The 16,330-nt window shown below is 31.1% G+C and overlaps 5 protein-coding genes across 5 annotated transcripts; all 5 read left to right on the top strand.

The window, feature by feature from the left end:
• The first annotated feature begins 608 nt into the window (after nucleotides 1-608).
• LOC119608572 (V-type proton ATPase subunit G) lies at nucleotides 609-2,430 on the top strand. Its single transcript, XM_037963036.1, has 3 exons — nucleotides 609-839; nucleotides 1,061-1,161; nucleotides 1,669-2,430. The coding sequence occupies exons 1-3, from the start codon at nucleotides 758-760 to the stop codon at nucleotides 1,840-1,842; spliced, it is 357 nt and encodes a 118-aa protein (XP_037818964.1). The 5' UTR covers nucleotides 609-757; the 3' UTR covers nucleotides 1,843-2,430.
• A 485-nt stretch (nucleotides 2,431-2,915) lies between these two features.
• On the top strand, nucleotides 2,916-3,847 carry LOC119608566 (aprataxin-like protein). Its single transcript, XM_037963030.1, has 3 exons — nucleotides 2,916-3,185; nucleotides 3,245-3,470; nucleotides 3,532-3,847. Exons 1-3 carry the CDS (start codon nucleotides 3,024-3,026, stop codon nucleotides 3,687-3,689), a joined length of 546 nt encoding a protein of 181 aa, XP_037818958.1. The 5' UTR covers nucleotides 2,916-3,023; the 3' UTR covers nucleotides 3,690-3,847.
• A 203-nt stretch (nucleotides 3,848-4,050) lies between these two features.
• LOC119608575 (protein SYS1 homolog) lies at nucleotides 4,051-5,163 on the top strand. The gene is made up of 3 exons (XM_037963040.1): nucleotides 4,051-4,361; nucleotides 4,421-4,542; nucleotides 4,601-5,163. The coding sequence occupies exons 1-3, from the start codon at nucleotides 4,197-4,199 to the stop codon at nucleotides 4,794-4,796; spliced, it is 483 nt and encodes a 160-aa protein (XP_037818968.1). The 5' UTR covers nucleotides 4,051-4,196; the 3' UTR covers nucleotides 4,797-5,163.
• Nucleotides 5,164-6,233: 1,070 nt separating this feature from the next.
• LOC119608576 (ATP-dependent RNA helicase bel) lies at nucleotides 6,234-12,408 on the top strand. The gene is made up of 3 exons (XM_037963041.1): nucleotides 6,234-6,804; nucleotides 9,223-9,604; nucleotides 9,978-12,408. Exons 1-3 carry the CDS (start codon nucleotides 6,760-6,762, stop codon nucleotides 11,936-11,938), a joined length of 2,388 nt encoding a protein of 795 aa, XP_037818969.1. The 5' UTR covers nucleotides 6,234-6,759; the 3' UTR covers nucleotides 11,939-12,408.
• A 1,882-nt stretch (nucleotides 12,409-14,290) lies between these two features.
• On the top strand, nucleotides 14,291-16,197 carry LOC119608577 (protein FAM114A2). Its single transcript, XM_037963042.1, has 3 exons — nucleotides 14,291-15,148; nucleotides 15,205-15,575; nucleotides 15,634-16,197. Exons 1-3 carry the CDS (start codon nucleotides 14,450-14,452, stop codon nucleotides 16,019-16,021), a joined length of 1,458 nt encoding a protein of 485 aa, XP_037818970.1. The 5' UTR covers nucleotides 14,291-14,449; the 3' UTR covers nucleotides 16,022-16,197.
• The last annotated feature ends 133 nt before the right edge of the window (nucleotides 16,198-16,330 follow it).

Here is a 16,330-nt window from a genome sequence, read left to right on the forward strand (position 1 = left end):
ACGATTTTGAAGATTTTAACTATAATAGTTTTTTATATAGATATATGTATGTATAATGAGATGCCATTTAAATTATTACAAGTTCGCCAATTTTTCCAAACGTTAATTAAGATTTAAATGTAACCCATGAAAAATGGGTTACATTTAAATCTTAATTAACAGTTTCCCAGATATACGAAATTTTGTATTTAATTCATATGGAAGGTGCCAATCCCCCATTGAAAGTCCGACCATTTTTCTCTAAATGTTCACATAAATGTCAAAGTTCTTCATGTAAAGTTTGAAAATTCTAGCTTTCTCAGATATACGAATTTTCTATTTAATTAATATGGGAGCCTAATTTCCTGTTTCTAGGTTTAATTTAAGTTGAAGAACGAAAAAGTTCATATCAAAGTTATGAGAGGAGTCACAAATAAAAGTCTCCTGTTCAAATCATTCAGAAGTAGACAATAATTTAAACAAATTAAAAAAAAAATCATTAATTTCAATATTTTTTCTTTTTAACACAATACATCTGGCAACTTAAAAAAAAAATACCCACTAAACACACCTAAAATCCAATTGGCAACCAATTGTGGTAAACGAGTCTCGACATCCACACCTTCTAATCAATATTTTTATGTGTCATATGACATTTTTCACAGTCCACTAAAGTAGAGGAAAGTCGTCACTTGTATTTGTCTACTTGTCTTGTGAACAGTGCAATTGCAATTTTTAATTTTACAAGTGTAAAAATTATTTAAATTTACTTAAAAAAATGACTAGCCAAACCCAAGGTATCCAACAATTGTTGGCCGCTGAAAAGAAGGCTGCCGAAAAAGTTGCAGAAGCAAGAAAACGTAAGGAATATGAAAAAGAGTTTATAAAGCAAATAAAAAACATACATAATTGGTTTAAAAGCGTAGATAAAGAAAGAGAAGGAGAAACGCAAAAAAAAAACCTTTAAATGAAGTAAAAGAAGAGGGGTCACATGATAAGCTTGTGATGTGTGATGTGAAAAAAACCAGATAAATGAAGTTGTGGAGAAAATAAATAAATAATTGTTGTTTTTGGTTTTTAGGCAAGGCAAGAAGATTGAAGCAAGCCAAGGATGAAGCTACCGAGGAAATTGAGAAATACCGTCAAGAAAGGGAACGTCAATTCAAGGAATTTGAAGCCAAGGTGAGTGTGTATAAAGAAAAAAACAAAACGGTTATAAAGTTAAGAAAAAGAAGAAGAATTTGTCAAGATAAGCAAAAGTAGAATTTGTCAAGGAGGGGTGTTAAGGAGAAATAATTTGCTGTCAAATCGTAAATAAAAGTGTAGAGAATTGTGAAGAGTTGCCAATTCGGAAGGACTTTTTTTGCTATTTTATTAAATTTTTGTGCGATTTAATTACTAAAGCTAACTTCAGACTAGACCTAGACTGTTTTAGGTCAAAACAAGTTTTTCTATAAAATTTTTCTCTAGACTAGAGTAATAAGTCCTATAGAACTATACTCTAGCTTAAAACTTTGCTGTAGACTAGAACATGTTTTTCTATAAAACTTTGCTTTAGATTAGATCAATCTTTGTTTAAGATTGGAGCATATTTTTCTATAAAACATTGCTCTAGACTCTAGTTCTTCCATGAATTCCCTCAAACTATAACCAAATTTTTATTTAAATATTCTTTTCTAATTTTTCCAGCACATGGGTTCCCGCGAAGGTGTAGCTGCTAAAATTGAAGCTGATACTCGCATTAAATTGGATGATATGAACCGTGCCATTGCCTCCCGCAAGGAGCCAGTTATTCAAGAAATCTTGCAATACGTTTACAATATCACTCCCGAAATGCACAAAAACTATCATCACAAGAAGTAAATCAAATTACAAACACATAAAATTATTAACATCAGCTGTTATTTTAAACCACTTTTTTGTTTTGTTGTATTAAAAAAAGAAAAACTCAAAATTCATCTATTTTTTTTTTTTTTTTTTCGTCTTTAAAATATGTATAAAAATGTTACTGCTTATAAAGTCGTTTTTTAAAGGCTTTAAATTTCACTAACCTCTCCCCTTTTTTCAAAACAAAAAAGTGTTTCTGTGAATAAACAAAAATTCCATTTGAAAAATTATCAATATCGTTTTAAGTTAAGAGAAAGACCCCAAATTTCTTTTGAAAAAAACAATAAAATGTATTTTTTAGTTCAATTAATATTTAATGAAATGTATTATTGTTGTTGTTGTCTTAAAATAAAATAAACACAAGAAAAAAACCAAAATCCCTACAGCTTTTAGGAGAAAATAATGTAACAATAAATAAAAGTGAAATTCACTTGTAACTTAAAAATATTCAAACACTACTAATAATATACATATTATCTGAAAATTTTTAAGTTTTTAATCAGTTGTATTATATTTAGATGTCATTAAATCTACTACATAATAAAGTTTATCTCTTAAAAGGAAGATGTCAATGTTTTGTTTTTAAAATTATTGAAGTTAGGAGTAAAATTTAAAATTTTTGAAAGAGGGATGTGTATTTTAGAAATGTTTGATCAATTTTCATATATTTCTATTTAACAAAAGTTTTCTATATGTTGTTTTTAGAAAAATTTCCCTAAATTCTATATTCTTAGAAATTTTTCTAATAATTTTAAAGGAAATTTTTGATAAATGTTCCATAAATTCTCTATTTTAAGGGAATTTTTAATATATATTTTTTTTTAATTTAACAAATTTTTTGTTCTTTATTAACGAAAATTTCTATATAGACAAATCATATAGCTGTTCATAGTCTCGAGAATAATTGTATATAAATTCTGCAAAATGGGTTGGGGGATTTTTAACAATATAGCATTACAGGTTATTTACTATTATTTTTTGAAAATATTTTTGATCTAACCTAATTTTTTCTCTTACAATTCACTGTGAACTGATAGCCTTTTAGCAAAATGTAAACAAACAAAGCAGCTGAACAGAGTTTATCTAAATTCGTGCAACACAAATAAAATTATTAATAATAATTGTAAAAAAATAAAGTAAAACAGAAACTATTTGTTATGGCTAACAACTCTTGGGCCACTGGTCTAATCAAGACCCTCAAAGATCCTAGCACACACATTATATCCTCAAATTTGGCTGTAGTTATAAGTGACAAATATCCCAAGGCCCAACATCATTATTTAGTTTTGCCACATGAAGACATACCCTCGATATTTAATGTTAGTAAAATTTAATTTGATAAAAAAAAAAAAAAACAATAATAACAATTTATTTACAGTTAACTAAAAACCATTTACCTTTACTAGAAGAATTATATTTATTAGCCTTAAATGTTATAGAAGTTAAACAACAGAAATTAGAAAATTTTAAAATTGGTTTTCACAATCAACCCAGTATGCAGCGTTTACATTTACATGTTATTTCCAAGGATTTTGTTTCCGACTGTTTAAAAACGAAGAAACATTGGAATAGTTTTAATACAGCATTATTTTTAAATTATGAAGGTAAATTTTTATTAAAAAGCTTATAAAAAATTATTAAATTTATTTTTTATTTTTCTTCAAGATCTCTGCCAGCAGTTACAGGAAACGGGAAAAGTTAAACGTTTAGATAGCGAGACTTTAAAAAATTTAAGTAACATGGATTTAAAGTGCAATCAATGTGAATTTGTAGCCAAAAATATGCCTACTTTAAAGCAACATTTACTGCAACATTTAGAATAGATAAATAATAAAATAAATAAAATTCAATGATTTTCAAACACAAAGAATTTGAAAAGAAAACAATTTTCAAGAATTTCTAAAAAAAATATGTATGTATTTCCAATTTTTTGCCTTAGAATTTTTTATTCTCAACTAAAAGCCTCCAACGTTTTTAATTCTTTAGAATAAATTGTAATTTTTCCCAAAATAACTTTTTTTATTAAAACTACTTTTGTAACCTGTAAAAAAATTCCAATTCCTTTCAAAATATTTCAACTTAAACTAATTTTACTTCATTTTCGTTTATAAACCACAGTACCTAACAGCTGTATTTCTTTTCTATTGACAGCTTTCTCTGCTATCAATTCAACGTGAATGGTTAATTGTTTGTGTTTTTTAGTGGTGCTGTCAAGAAAAAGCTAAAAAATAAAATATTCGTCATCTGTTTTGGAACAAAACAAAAAGTTTACAATTTCTTCGCCAAATAATTGCGATAAATACATGTAAACAATTACAAAAATTAACACAATGAAATCTGGTTCATTTCGTAACACACAATGGGATCCTATACTGTTGATTTCACAAATAATCTCGGTACAATTTTGTGTTTATTTCACACTGGGTCTTCTAGTGGGCCTGGCCAATCTAGTGGCTGGAGATAATTATCGTTTGGATAATATATTTGAGTATCATGTAAGTAAAACAATTGAAGATGTTTTAGCTATATTTTAGTAAATTTTATTTATTTAAAGGAAATACATGTTTCCGATTTGGGCGGTAGACTGTTGATTTGTGCTTTTGTTACCAACTCCTTTTTGGCCTCCTTGGCTTTGTGGTGTATAGTGAGAAGAGCTAAATTGTGTTTAGATTTTAGGTAAGTTTTCTAACTTATATTTATCATATATTCTATTAATTGAGCAATTTCTTTCCAGTTGCACTTTTCATATTTTCCATTTACTGATTTGCTGGTGGTACAACAATGCCTTTCCCTCGAATATATCCTGGTGGTTGCTTAATTGTATTACCGCCACCATTATGTGTATAGGTGGTGAATTTTTATGTTTAAAATCCGAATTGAAAGAAATTCCTGTTGGTTATTCCGCTTTAAATCAAAAATCTGATGTATGATATGAAAACCAACCCACGATTGGTGTAAAAACTGGCGAACAGTAAAAACTATACGAGACGCTTAACATTTAACATAGCAGCTTAAAAGTTCAGGAATAGCAGGCTGTCACACAAGTGCTTAATGTGTAGAATTGCTAAAACATTTTTATAAATATGTTATATCTGCCATTTAAGTAAAACTCAGTCGGTCTAATATTTCTGGCTAAAAAGCTAGAGCTATATTTTGTTAATAAGTTGTATTTACTATATATGTAGATGTAATTAATCTTAATAAACTTAATTTAAGCACTTAATTTAAATGTTTAAGTAAAATATAAAAAATATAATAAATTAGTAATGGACAGTAGATCCGAAAGCCTAAACGAAATGAGCTATTAGTCAATGTACTTTTTAGGATAAACTAAAGATAGAAAACTCCTTAAAGTTAGGCTATAAAGGAAATTAAAATCAAACGGTCCTCAGAATAAGAATCTGAGTTTAGCGTTTTAGCGTTATCATCAAACAACTCCCTAAGATACATATATCATTTTATTTCAGACATTGTGAACGTTTTTGATCGTCGACCCATAATTGGTCATACAGCTTTCTTAGGATCTACTTCATTAAATCACTTAAACTTGAATCGAATTTAAAGTAAAATTACATAAACTTATGATTGAAAACAACTATAAATAAAAAAAATACTTTAGGTGTAAACTCCAATCTAAGCCCTTTCAATTGCTTAATAAATCATAAATCATCTCATTTAGTTAATTATATAAGAAATATTTAACAATTTTCAGTAAGTTCCATTTCGCCTACTTTAAAATTGATGCTTTTTGAAAAAAGCTACCAATTCTTAGTGATTAATTACTTACCGTTATATTGTATCATCATTAGAAATGTTTAGTTTTTTCTTCCTCCATCATGTTTTCTAGCACTTAATTGTCAAGTTAGTTATATTAATTCGTTTCATTTTAATACACAACTTTTTGGCTTAACTTTTTACAAAAATATCCGAAAAAAATTTTAATTCTAATAATAAAGAAATTATTTTTTGTCTTTCAAAAATTAATGATAATTGTGGTCAAAAAGACGGTTTTATCGCTAGATCTGGATATGTTTTATTGCAAATAGCAATTTCTAGCGATTTTTACGCTGAAATTTGTGAGGTTTGACATAAATATTTTGGCAGCACTGCCGATAAAAATAGAACGAAGGCAACAGTGTAAATAAACAAGCGATTTTTAAGGTAAAGGAAAAATCTCAACAACCAAATTTATGAAAAAAGTGTTTAAGAAAACAAAACTTAGTTATAAAAAGTTTTCTCAACTTAAAAATTAAAGAAAATTGTTAATTTATAACAAAAAACTACAGATTAAATAACAAAAAGCTTGTAAATTTGTTATTTCCCTTGTGGCGTTTTCCTTTACATTAAGCGTTTTATTTGCCCAAGAATACTTAACCACACTAAAAACGAGCAGCACTCTTTTTTGTCTTCGTCAAATCAAATTTGTCGACCATTTTTTTTCACGCGTTGTGTGTAGTGAAGAAATAATTTATCTCATAAATGAGTAGGATTTTTACACATTTTTAGTGTGTTAAATTTAATAAAAAGAAGAAATTAATATTTCTCATAAATATAAAAACAATTGACAATTAAATAACATTTAAAAAAATATCAAATATACATTTTATTTGCAAACGAAAAAATCATTGAAATTAAATCGAAAAAAAAGTTTTTTCTTCAATTTGTCTATGTGTGAGTGAATATACGGAAATTTTTTCAATTCGTTCGTGCTGCTGAATTGCTAGATATACATAACTTTTTTTCTTATAAAACAATTATCTCTTTTTTGTAAATTTTCTTGAACAATTTTTTGTATTTGAAATAAAAAAAGACTTGTACTATAAAATTGTTTGAATATTGAACATTTCCTAAAGGGAAAGCACCAAAAAAACTAGCAACTGATTGGAAAGTAATATGAGTAATGCTATTAACCAAAATGGCACAGGTCTAGAGCAGCAAGTAAGTAACAAAAATATATAAAATACATAAATAAAATTCTTAATTTTTATACAAAGTAGAAAAAAGAAAACTATTGATTTCATAACATTTTTTTGTTGCTGGTAGCCAAACGCGGTGGCGGCACTATCATCACATCCACAGCAACAACAACATTCAAACAAAAAGTAGAGAAAAAGTATAGCTTGTCTCCCCTTCTCTGTCTCCCTGTCCCTCTCGCTCATTGGTTGTTCGTTGCTGATTCTTGTGCTTTTTGCATGTTTTTCTATAGGTTATGATTGTCAAAAGACTATTGCCAACCACGTTATTGTTGTAATTTACAATTTTTTTCTTTTCCTTCTATTTACACGCTCTTTCGCTGCTAATTATAATTAAATGCAGCTTTTTTTGTCTCAGAGAGAGATCCTTCATTTTTTTAAAGGTTATGCTTATTCAACATAGTATAAATTTGCTGTATGTGATTACAATTGGCACCACTGACGTCAAAACGAAAAAGAAAATATATGTATTTTAAATGTTTTGGAAAAATATTAGGCGAATGAATGAATTACCAGGATGAGAGCGTTTAAAAATAAATCTTTTACCGGTCATGTTTACTCGTTTTTTTACTTTCTCTATGCATGTGGTTGTGGTTTTTATTGTAATCATGTTGTTACGTGTAAATATGATATCTTACAAAAGGTTGCCACATAGTTTTTGTAAATATAAATGGGGTATTCACCGTGTTTTCTGAGTTTTTTTTTTTTTCTGTTTAAAATGTATGTATGTATACATTTCATAGTAATAATGTTTTATTGTTGTGTGTATCAGATGACATGTTTTTAATTAACAATTTCCTTAAAGTATGTTAATAGGAAGCTATACTTAAAATTACTTAATAAATTTATATGATTTCCTTTAATTTTTGATAAAGTTTTTCAAATCAAATATTGGTCTGTATATTTAACCAATTTGATATACATATCCTATCAAAATTTCTTTGTTTACACCAATTTGAAACTAAACATGCTCTGTAAATTGATAACAAAATTGTTATCATTTAATCACCCCTAGTCTCTCCGCTATCCCCTATTGTTATCAATAATGAATGACCCACAATCTCTTTTGAGTTTAGCTGGCTGCTGTTCTTTGAGTTTTAATATCAGATCAGTTACTTTAGGCTGATGAGATTTTGCGTCCTTTAGACTTGTCCTACTATCTGTATATCACCATATGTATCTTTATGCAACGAATAACTGCTGATATGCAAGTAGACATCGTCTTCTTAAACTGACGTTGAGATAAATTTTTAAAATGTTAAACTCTTTGTCATGCTATTTTTATTTTTCAGATTCGATATAGTCTAGTCTACGGTCTATTCTATAGTTTATTCTATAGTCCAGTATACAGTTTATTCTATAGTCCAGTATACAGTTTATTCAATAGTCCATAGACGAGTCTTTGGTTTAGTCTATATTCTTTGTGTCTTTGTGTAAGTCTAGCAAAAAATTAGTTTAGTACTTTAAAACCTAAAAAATACTCTTGTGTAATTTGCAACAAAAACTTTTCAGATTAACCTCGTTTTTAATAATTCCGTTAGTTTTTTTTTTTTTTTTTTTTTTTGATGCAAGCATTACATTTTAATCTAGCCGAGTATAAAATTAACCTTGTAATAATGAGGTTTCTCACTAAAACAATTTTGTTTTCGTTTTTTTTTCTTCTCTTATTGTCACGCAATTGTAAACACACTCACTGCATTTTGTACAATCTCTATATAAAATTATAAAAATTCTAATGGAAATATACCGCAAAACAGAATATGTATTCTAATGCTAAAGTGTAATAATTTGAAAAATGATCTTTGAGATGTATATTAATAAATATAAATAAATTTGTTTAACTCATAATAAGTGAGGAGAGGGAAAGGGGGAAGGGTATTGCAAGATTTTGTTTCTAATTTGCCAAATTTCTTTAAAATTTTTTACTTTTTATAGGCCTTAACTTAAAAATTTTGATATTTTTCTAAATTTATAATTATTCCACGTTTTATTTTCTTTTTTGTGTATAAATGTGTTGCTCTTTTATCATAAAATTTTTAACAAAAACAACCGCTTGAGTCATTAATTTTAAAAATTATTCTTTGTTTGTTGTTGTTTTAAACAAATTTGCTATTAAGTATATAAATTTATTTGTAATATAGACTTTTTACAATCTTTTGTTGTTTTTCCGGTTTATTTTATTTCTCATTTTTTTTCTCTCTATAGTCTAACTTTCTATTTGCAATTTTGCCCTTGACTACAACAAATTATTTTACTTAATTTTTTTTTTTTGTATTTATTTAAGGTTATGACGATGTGTTTTAAATTTCTTCTTTGTTTATTAAATTTTTCTTTCTTCTCGTTATCATAAAATTTATGTTCTTATTTGTTTTTCTTTTTACAGGTTGCTGGTCTGGACTTGAATGGCGGCAAAGCTAATAATAGCAGCCCCATAACAACTAAAAATTCTACAACTTCTAGCTCTGGTGGCGTTTATGTGCCTCCACATTTAAGAGGTGCCAGTAGTAGTAGCTCATTAAAAGCTTCATCTTCATCAACGGACGTTTCACAACCTCGTGACGATACAAGAGGCAGTGGCAATAGCAGCGGTAGTAGTAGTAAATACGATAATAGAGGTGATCAACAACGTGGTGGTGATTATCGCAGAGGAGGCGGTGGTCGTAATTTCAATTCACGTGGTGGTGATCGTCAAAGTGGTGATTTTAGTAATTTCGGTAGTGGTGGAAGTCGTCGTGGTGGTGGCCGTTACGAAGATAATTATAACGGTAAGTTGGGAAAAAATATAAATGTTAAAATCGGGAAACAATTTTTTGATGACCCGGTTTAAACAGACTGCGAAATGTACAATTTATTAAAAATTAATTGAAACTTAAAACTTAAATTTCATTAAGTAATCTTTAATATGAAATGTTATTTTTAAAAATTATTGTGTTAATTACTTAGAGCACATGTCTAATCATATGATTAATAGATAAAATTATAAAACAAATTTTAGCTTTGTTAAAATAAATAAATAGAAATAGTTAAAATTTAACAAAAGAGAAAATTGCTGGACGTTGTAAAAAATGTTTATCATTTCCAACCTTTTAACCTTAACACCTAAAATTAAAAACAAATCTCTTTCTTCACTCTATACAGGTGGTGATAACGAATCAAGACGCGGCGGTGATAACTGGAATCGCGGCGGCGGAGGACGTTCTCAAAACAATCGCAACTACGAACGTCGCGACGACGATCGTAATAACTACCGTGGTGGTGATCGTTCAAGCAGTCGCAACGAAACAACAAATGATGATCAGCAGCCTCAACAGCCTCGCAATAATCGTTGGCAAGAACCCGAACGCCGTCCGGATGAGCAACGCAATGGTGGCGGCGGCGGCAGCGGTAGCGGTGGCGAACGCAAATACGGTGGTCGCTGGAATGAGGAACGTCGTGGTGACATCGATTATACCAAGCTGGGACCGCGTGACGAAAGACTTGAACAAGAGCTATTCGGCACCGGTAATACCGGCATCAATTTTGACAAATACGAGGATATACCCGTGGAAGCGACGGGTCAAAATGTCCCGCCCAACATCACATCCTTCGATGATGTGCAGTTGACCGAAATTATACGCCATAATGTACAAATGGCTAGATATGACAAACCGACACCGGTACAAAAGTACGCGATTCCAATCATTATAAATGGACGCGACTTGATGGCCTGTGCCCAGACCGGTTCAGGCAAAACGGCTGCCTTCTTATTGCCGATCTTGAATCAAATGTATGAGCTTGGTATACCACCACCACCCCAAAACACACGTGGCTACAATCGTCGTAAGCAATATCCATTGGGTTTGGTGCTGGCACCAACTCGTGAATTGGCTACACAAATCTTCGAAGAAGCTAAGAAATTCGCCTATCGCTCGCGTATGCGTCCCGCCGTTTTGTACGGTGGCAACAATACATCCGAACAGATGCGCGAATTGGATCGCGGCTGTCACTTGATTGTGGCCACACCCGGTCGCTTAGAAGATATGATTACACGTGGCAAGGTATGCTTGGACAACATTCGTTTCTTGGTCTTGGATGAAGCTGATCGTATGTTGGACATGGGTTTCGAGCCTCAGATCAGACGTATTGTGGAACAATCAAATATGCCCGTGACCGGACAACGCCAAACTCTTATGTTCTCTGCCACATTCCCCAAACAGATACAGGAGCTGGCTTCAGATTTCTTGAGCAACTACATTTTCTTGGCTGTCGGACGTGTGGGTTCGACTTCGGAGAACATTACACAGACCCTTTTGTGGGTGTATGAACAGGATAAACGTTCATACCTGTTGGATCTGTTGCAAAACATACGCGATGGTTTGGAATATTCCAAAGACAATTTATGTTTGATTTTCGTCGAAACCAAAAAGGGAGCCGATGCACTGGAGGAATTCCTATACCAGTGCAATCATCCGGTCACCAGTATTCACGGTGATCGTACACAGAAAGAACGCGAGGAAGCCTTGCGTTGTTTCCGTTCGGGAGAATGTCCAGTTTTGGTTGCCACTGCCGTGGCTGCTCGTGGCTTAGACATTCCGCATGTTAAGCACGTCATCAACTTTGACTTGCCCTCCGATGTAGAGGAGTATGTACATCGTATTGGTCGTACCGGACGTATGGGTAACTTGGGTGTGGCCACCTCATTCTTCAACGAGAAGAATCGTAATATATGCGCTGATCTCGTGGAGTTGCTGATCGAAACTAAACAGGAAGTGCCCAGTTTCTTGGAGGACATGATGGCCTCGGAACGTTCTCATGGCGGCAACAAGCGTCGTGGCAATGGGGGCGGTGGCCGTTATGGCGGTGGTGGTAGTGGTTTTGGCTCCCGTGATTATCGTCAGTCGTCTGGCGGTGGTGGTGGTGGCAACCGCAACAGTAATCGTGGCGGTAATTCAGGTGGTGGCGGCGGTGGTTCCTACCGCAGCAATGGCACTTCTTCATACGGTAGTGGTGGCGGCGGCGGTGGTGGTAGTGGTAACAACTACTACAGCAGTAATTACGGCAATGATGGCGGTAATTATGGTGGCAACTCTTCTTCTGGCCCCGACTGGTGGGGTAATTAAGCACACACACACACACATTATCTAAGAGTTAAGAGAGCGTACGAGCGTGAGAGAGAGTTAAAGATATAAAAAAGATTGAAATTTTGAAAGCTTAGAAGATAAAGCTCCCCCCAAGAGTTATATAAATACAAAAATAATAGTTGATCAAAAACCATAAACAAAATATCACAGTAAATTAAATTAATTGCAACAAAAAACAAAACAAAATATAAGCAAAAATCTTTTGAAATATATTACAAAAATATATATTATATTAAATATTAAAAAAAAAACATATTTTATTTAAAAACAAAACAAAAAACTTAATATTTTTTTCATTTCTATTTTTTATATAATTATAAATAATTACAACACACACCAATAATTGTCTTTGAAGAAGTACTACAATTATAAATTCCACACAGAGAAATAACAGAAATTAGCTGAAGAATTCGTCAACACACTCAATAAACGTTTTTTTATTAAAATAATTAAGTTACTTTATTATTTTTCCCCCTTTTCCACACAAGACAAACTTTAAATTAAATAAAAAAAAGAAAAACATTAATTAAATATAACAATGTAATCTTAAAATACAACAAAAAAATTATAAATGTTTTAAAATTGAAATATTACAACAGAAAAAGAAAATTACAAAAAAAAAAACATAAAAATCGCTAACTATTAAAAAAATCAATAAAAACTAGAAAAAAAACGTAAAAACCCCAAAAAAAAAACTACAAATTGTGTGAGTTTTTTCTTTCTTTAAAGGAATTTAAGTGTGAGTTTAGAATAGAGAAGTGTACAAATTAGATCTAATAGAATCTATATAAACAGGAAGATTCCAACGTTAATAGGAGGGCTCCGAAATTAATAGAGTTGTATTCGACTGAAGATCGCCATCTTTGAGAATAATTGCCTTCACAAAGTCTCCTATAACTTTGAAAAACAAGATCATTCATATTTTTCACGGTATACTTAACAAGGTACCAGCACTTGAGGGCAACCGCACGATTGTCAAATTTTTTTTATATGGAATTTGACAAACGTGCGATTTAAGCTTACATACAAGTCTATGTATAAAAAATTGTAAACAATGATCAGCTGGGCTAGTGATGTCACCTTGTATTCAGTATACCCTGATATTTTTATTCTTTTTAACTTTGTTGAAACGCTTCTAAATTGATAATAGAACTTATTTTGAGATCACTCATATTTTCTTTTAAATTTTCTTTTTGATCAAAAAGGAGCCTATTCTGAGATCACTCAAATTTTTATTAAAAAGTAGATTTATTTGATCGAAAACCTAAAAACGCTTGAAACTTAAAATTTCCATTATTTTCTTATATTTTCTCTTAAAAATCCGAAATTTTTGCCGAAACTGAAGTTATTTTAAAAAGCATGTTAAAATGCAAAGTACATATGACCTCTTTCATAATCACCCCTATTTTACATTTCAATTCGAATCGAAATTTTCTCCGTTTGGCAACATTGGTATTCTGCATTTCGATTCGAAGCTCCATCACTAAAATAACAACTTACAAAAACGTAATTACGATCATAATGCAGAATACACACAATCGTAAAGCATTAAAATAAAATAGAATTGCTTCTTCTTTTTCTTACGATTCCGTTTTTTTGTTGGAATACCAATTTCCAATCGTTGCTTGACTGAATGCGGAAATGTAAACGAAATGCTGAATAGGGGTGAACAAAAAAACTAACTACTAACTAACGAACTTTCCCTAAGGGATATAATATACCATGCCACCACTAGCCGACCGACCACCACCCGCCTAGTTGACTAGGGAGGTATACAATTGCCACTCTCTTGTGGGCATTCTTCCAAAAGACCATCATGATGCCTCCTCTTTCTTAAAAAGAATGACGTTCTTTAGAGACAAATAAATAATTAATTAGCATCATTACTTACATTTTTTAATCTTCTAGATCTCACAAACAGGCCAAATCAATCAATATTTTTAGTATTTACATTTAAATACTTTTTCAATAATCAATTATGTTATTTTCAATAACTTTTTTAAAAAAATTCAAACAATTTCCAAACGAAACGCGTTCTACGTTCGTTACAAACTTAAAATGTATGTAAAATGACAGAAGATCAAATAAAGAATTTGCAAAAATTGACCCAAAAACAAGCAACTGCGCGCAAAAAATTTCAGAATTTTTCCTTCAAACAGATTTTGTTTGATGTCCCATTTAAAATACATTTGTTTGACGACCTAGGAAACTCTGGTTTGTCAAACAGCAATGTATTTTTCGTATCTCGTGTTTGCTACAAACACAAAGTATTTGAAGTAAAAGCAACGACTCGAATTCTAGCATTTAACATTACTAAACATAGCTCTGTTAATAATAAAAAACTGTTAAATAACAGTTTCACACTGACAGCTGTTTTTATGTGCAAAAAACAAAAACGTAAAAAGAAGTGAAAAAAAGAAAACGACACGTAAATAAAAGAAATCAATTTTTTTCGTCCTGTAATTAAAAAATTTCAAATTACAAAAAAAGATGTCTTCTAAATTGGAGGATAATAATCAAAATGGTTGGGATTTAGATGATGACAATGACTGGGATGATTGGGGTGATGCCGAAGACACTGTAGCTGAAGAAGATACACAAACTAAAGCTGCAGTAACAGCGGCGGCAGTGAATAATACAACAAAAGCAGAAAATAATAATTCCATATTAAAAACCAAGGCAGAAACGACAAACAGTTCTGAAAATAACAATTCCACAAGAGTAACAGCAACAGCAGCTCCCCAGCAACAAGTGCAACAGAGTAGACAGCAACAATCTTCTGGTTGGGGCAGTTTATTCGGTGGAGTAGTATCTTCGGTTCTTAGTACAGCCAACGAATTGACCTCTACAGTATCCCATGGTTTGGATAAAGTTATAGGAGTGCCCGATCCTGCCGAATTGGCCCGTATCAATGCTATAGAAGAAGCCAAGGCCAAAACACAGGAGCAATTGCAGCAACACCTACCAGAAGAGGAAAGATCTCTAACTCCCACAAATGCAGCTCCAGTTTTTGGTTTAGGTCTAGTTAATAATGTTACCTCATTGGGCAGCAAGGTATTGAACACCGGTTTGGATACTTTAGAGGGTATAGGCAAGAAAACGATGAATATTCTGCAAGAAAATGATCCTTTGCTGAAGAATAAAATCAAGAAATTGGGTTTAGAGCAAGATAAACCCAATCTAAGTGAGGTATGACTTAATAACAACAAATATTTAATAAAAATTCTAAACAATTTCCTTTAAAGGTACTCAAAGAAGCCAAAAAAGAAAACGAACAATTGGAACAGTCTTTAAAAGAACTGAGTTTGGAAAAATCTAAAGCTTTATTAAGATTTGAGGTATTATTTGAAAATAACTGTGGTCTAGTGCATCTAGAAGCTTTGGAAATCTTATCCAAAGAATCCCAACTCAAAATACAGGCTCTCAAAGAATCAGTATCAGGCAAAGCCTTGGAAGAGTTACTGGAAACTATAAATGAAGTTAAGGAACTTATGGAATTGGAGGATTTAGAAGGTGAAGCCGAGAATGAAGACTATGACCAAGAAGAGTTGAATAACAATCTTAAACAAGCCATAGAAGACATTGAATTAAAAATACAATTTGAGGAAATCACCAAGTAATTATAACTTATACCTTTAAGGAAAGAAAAATCTTAATTTTTTTATATATTCCAGCTTATGGTCATCTTGCTGTAGTTGGTTGGCAGCAGACGACACCCAAGAGCTAGACTCCCAGGCCGTGTTTGCCAAAGGTATTACCTCTTTGGCTGAAACTTGTGCTTTGGAAATGTTAAAACTGCACAAAATTGCTGAACTTTTACTGGTCAAAGAGCATCACAGCACCGCCAATGAGGTCGATGGCATTGTCCAATTATGCAAACAATTCGTTATGCATTTACAGACACTGGCAAATCGTTTTGCCTCTCAATTGTCACAGCACTCGGAAAAAGAGGAGGCTAAGTCACATATTAACACATTATTTGCTGAAATGTTACAGGCCCGTCAGCAAATCGAAAAAGCTTTTCAACTCTTTTTACCCATACTACAAATAGGAGCGGTTTAAAATGCCCAAAATGTTTATTCCAAAAAAAATTTAAATGAAAAATTACATTTCATCATTTTCATAAGTTAATGTTAATATTCTTTTATATAATTGTTATTTTTAAAAACAAAAATTAAGTTGCAAATTGTATGTAAAACAACTAAATAAACGATTACACAGTAAAGATTTTCCTTAAATTTTATTAAGTTTTTTATTTTATTTTTGAAATACATAGACAATTTTTTTTTGGATATTTTTAAAAATTAAAAAAAAAACTGAAGAAAATTCGAAAATTTCAAAACTTGAGAAAGTGTAAAAATTAAAAAAAAT

The sequence above is a fragment of the Lucilia sericata genome, unplaced genomic scaffold (genome assembly GCF_015586225.1).
Source record: "Lucilia sericata isolate MDLA Ls3-8-SP2 unplaced genomic scaffold, ASM1558622v1 Contig000850F_arrow, whole genome shotgun sequence".
NCBI lineage: Eukaryota > Metazoa > Arthropoda > Insecta > Diptera > Calliphoridae > Lucilia > Lucilia sericata.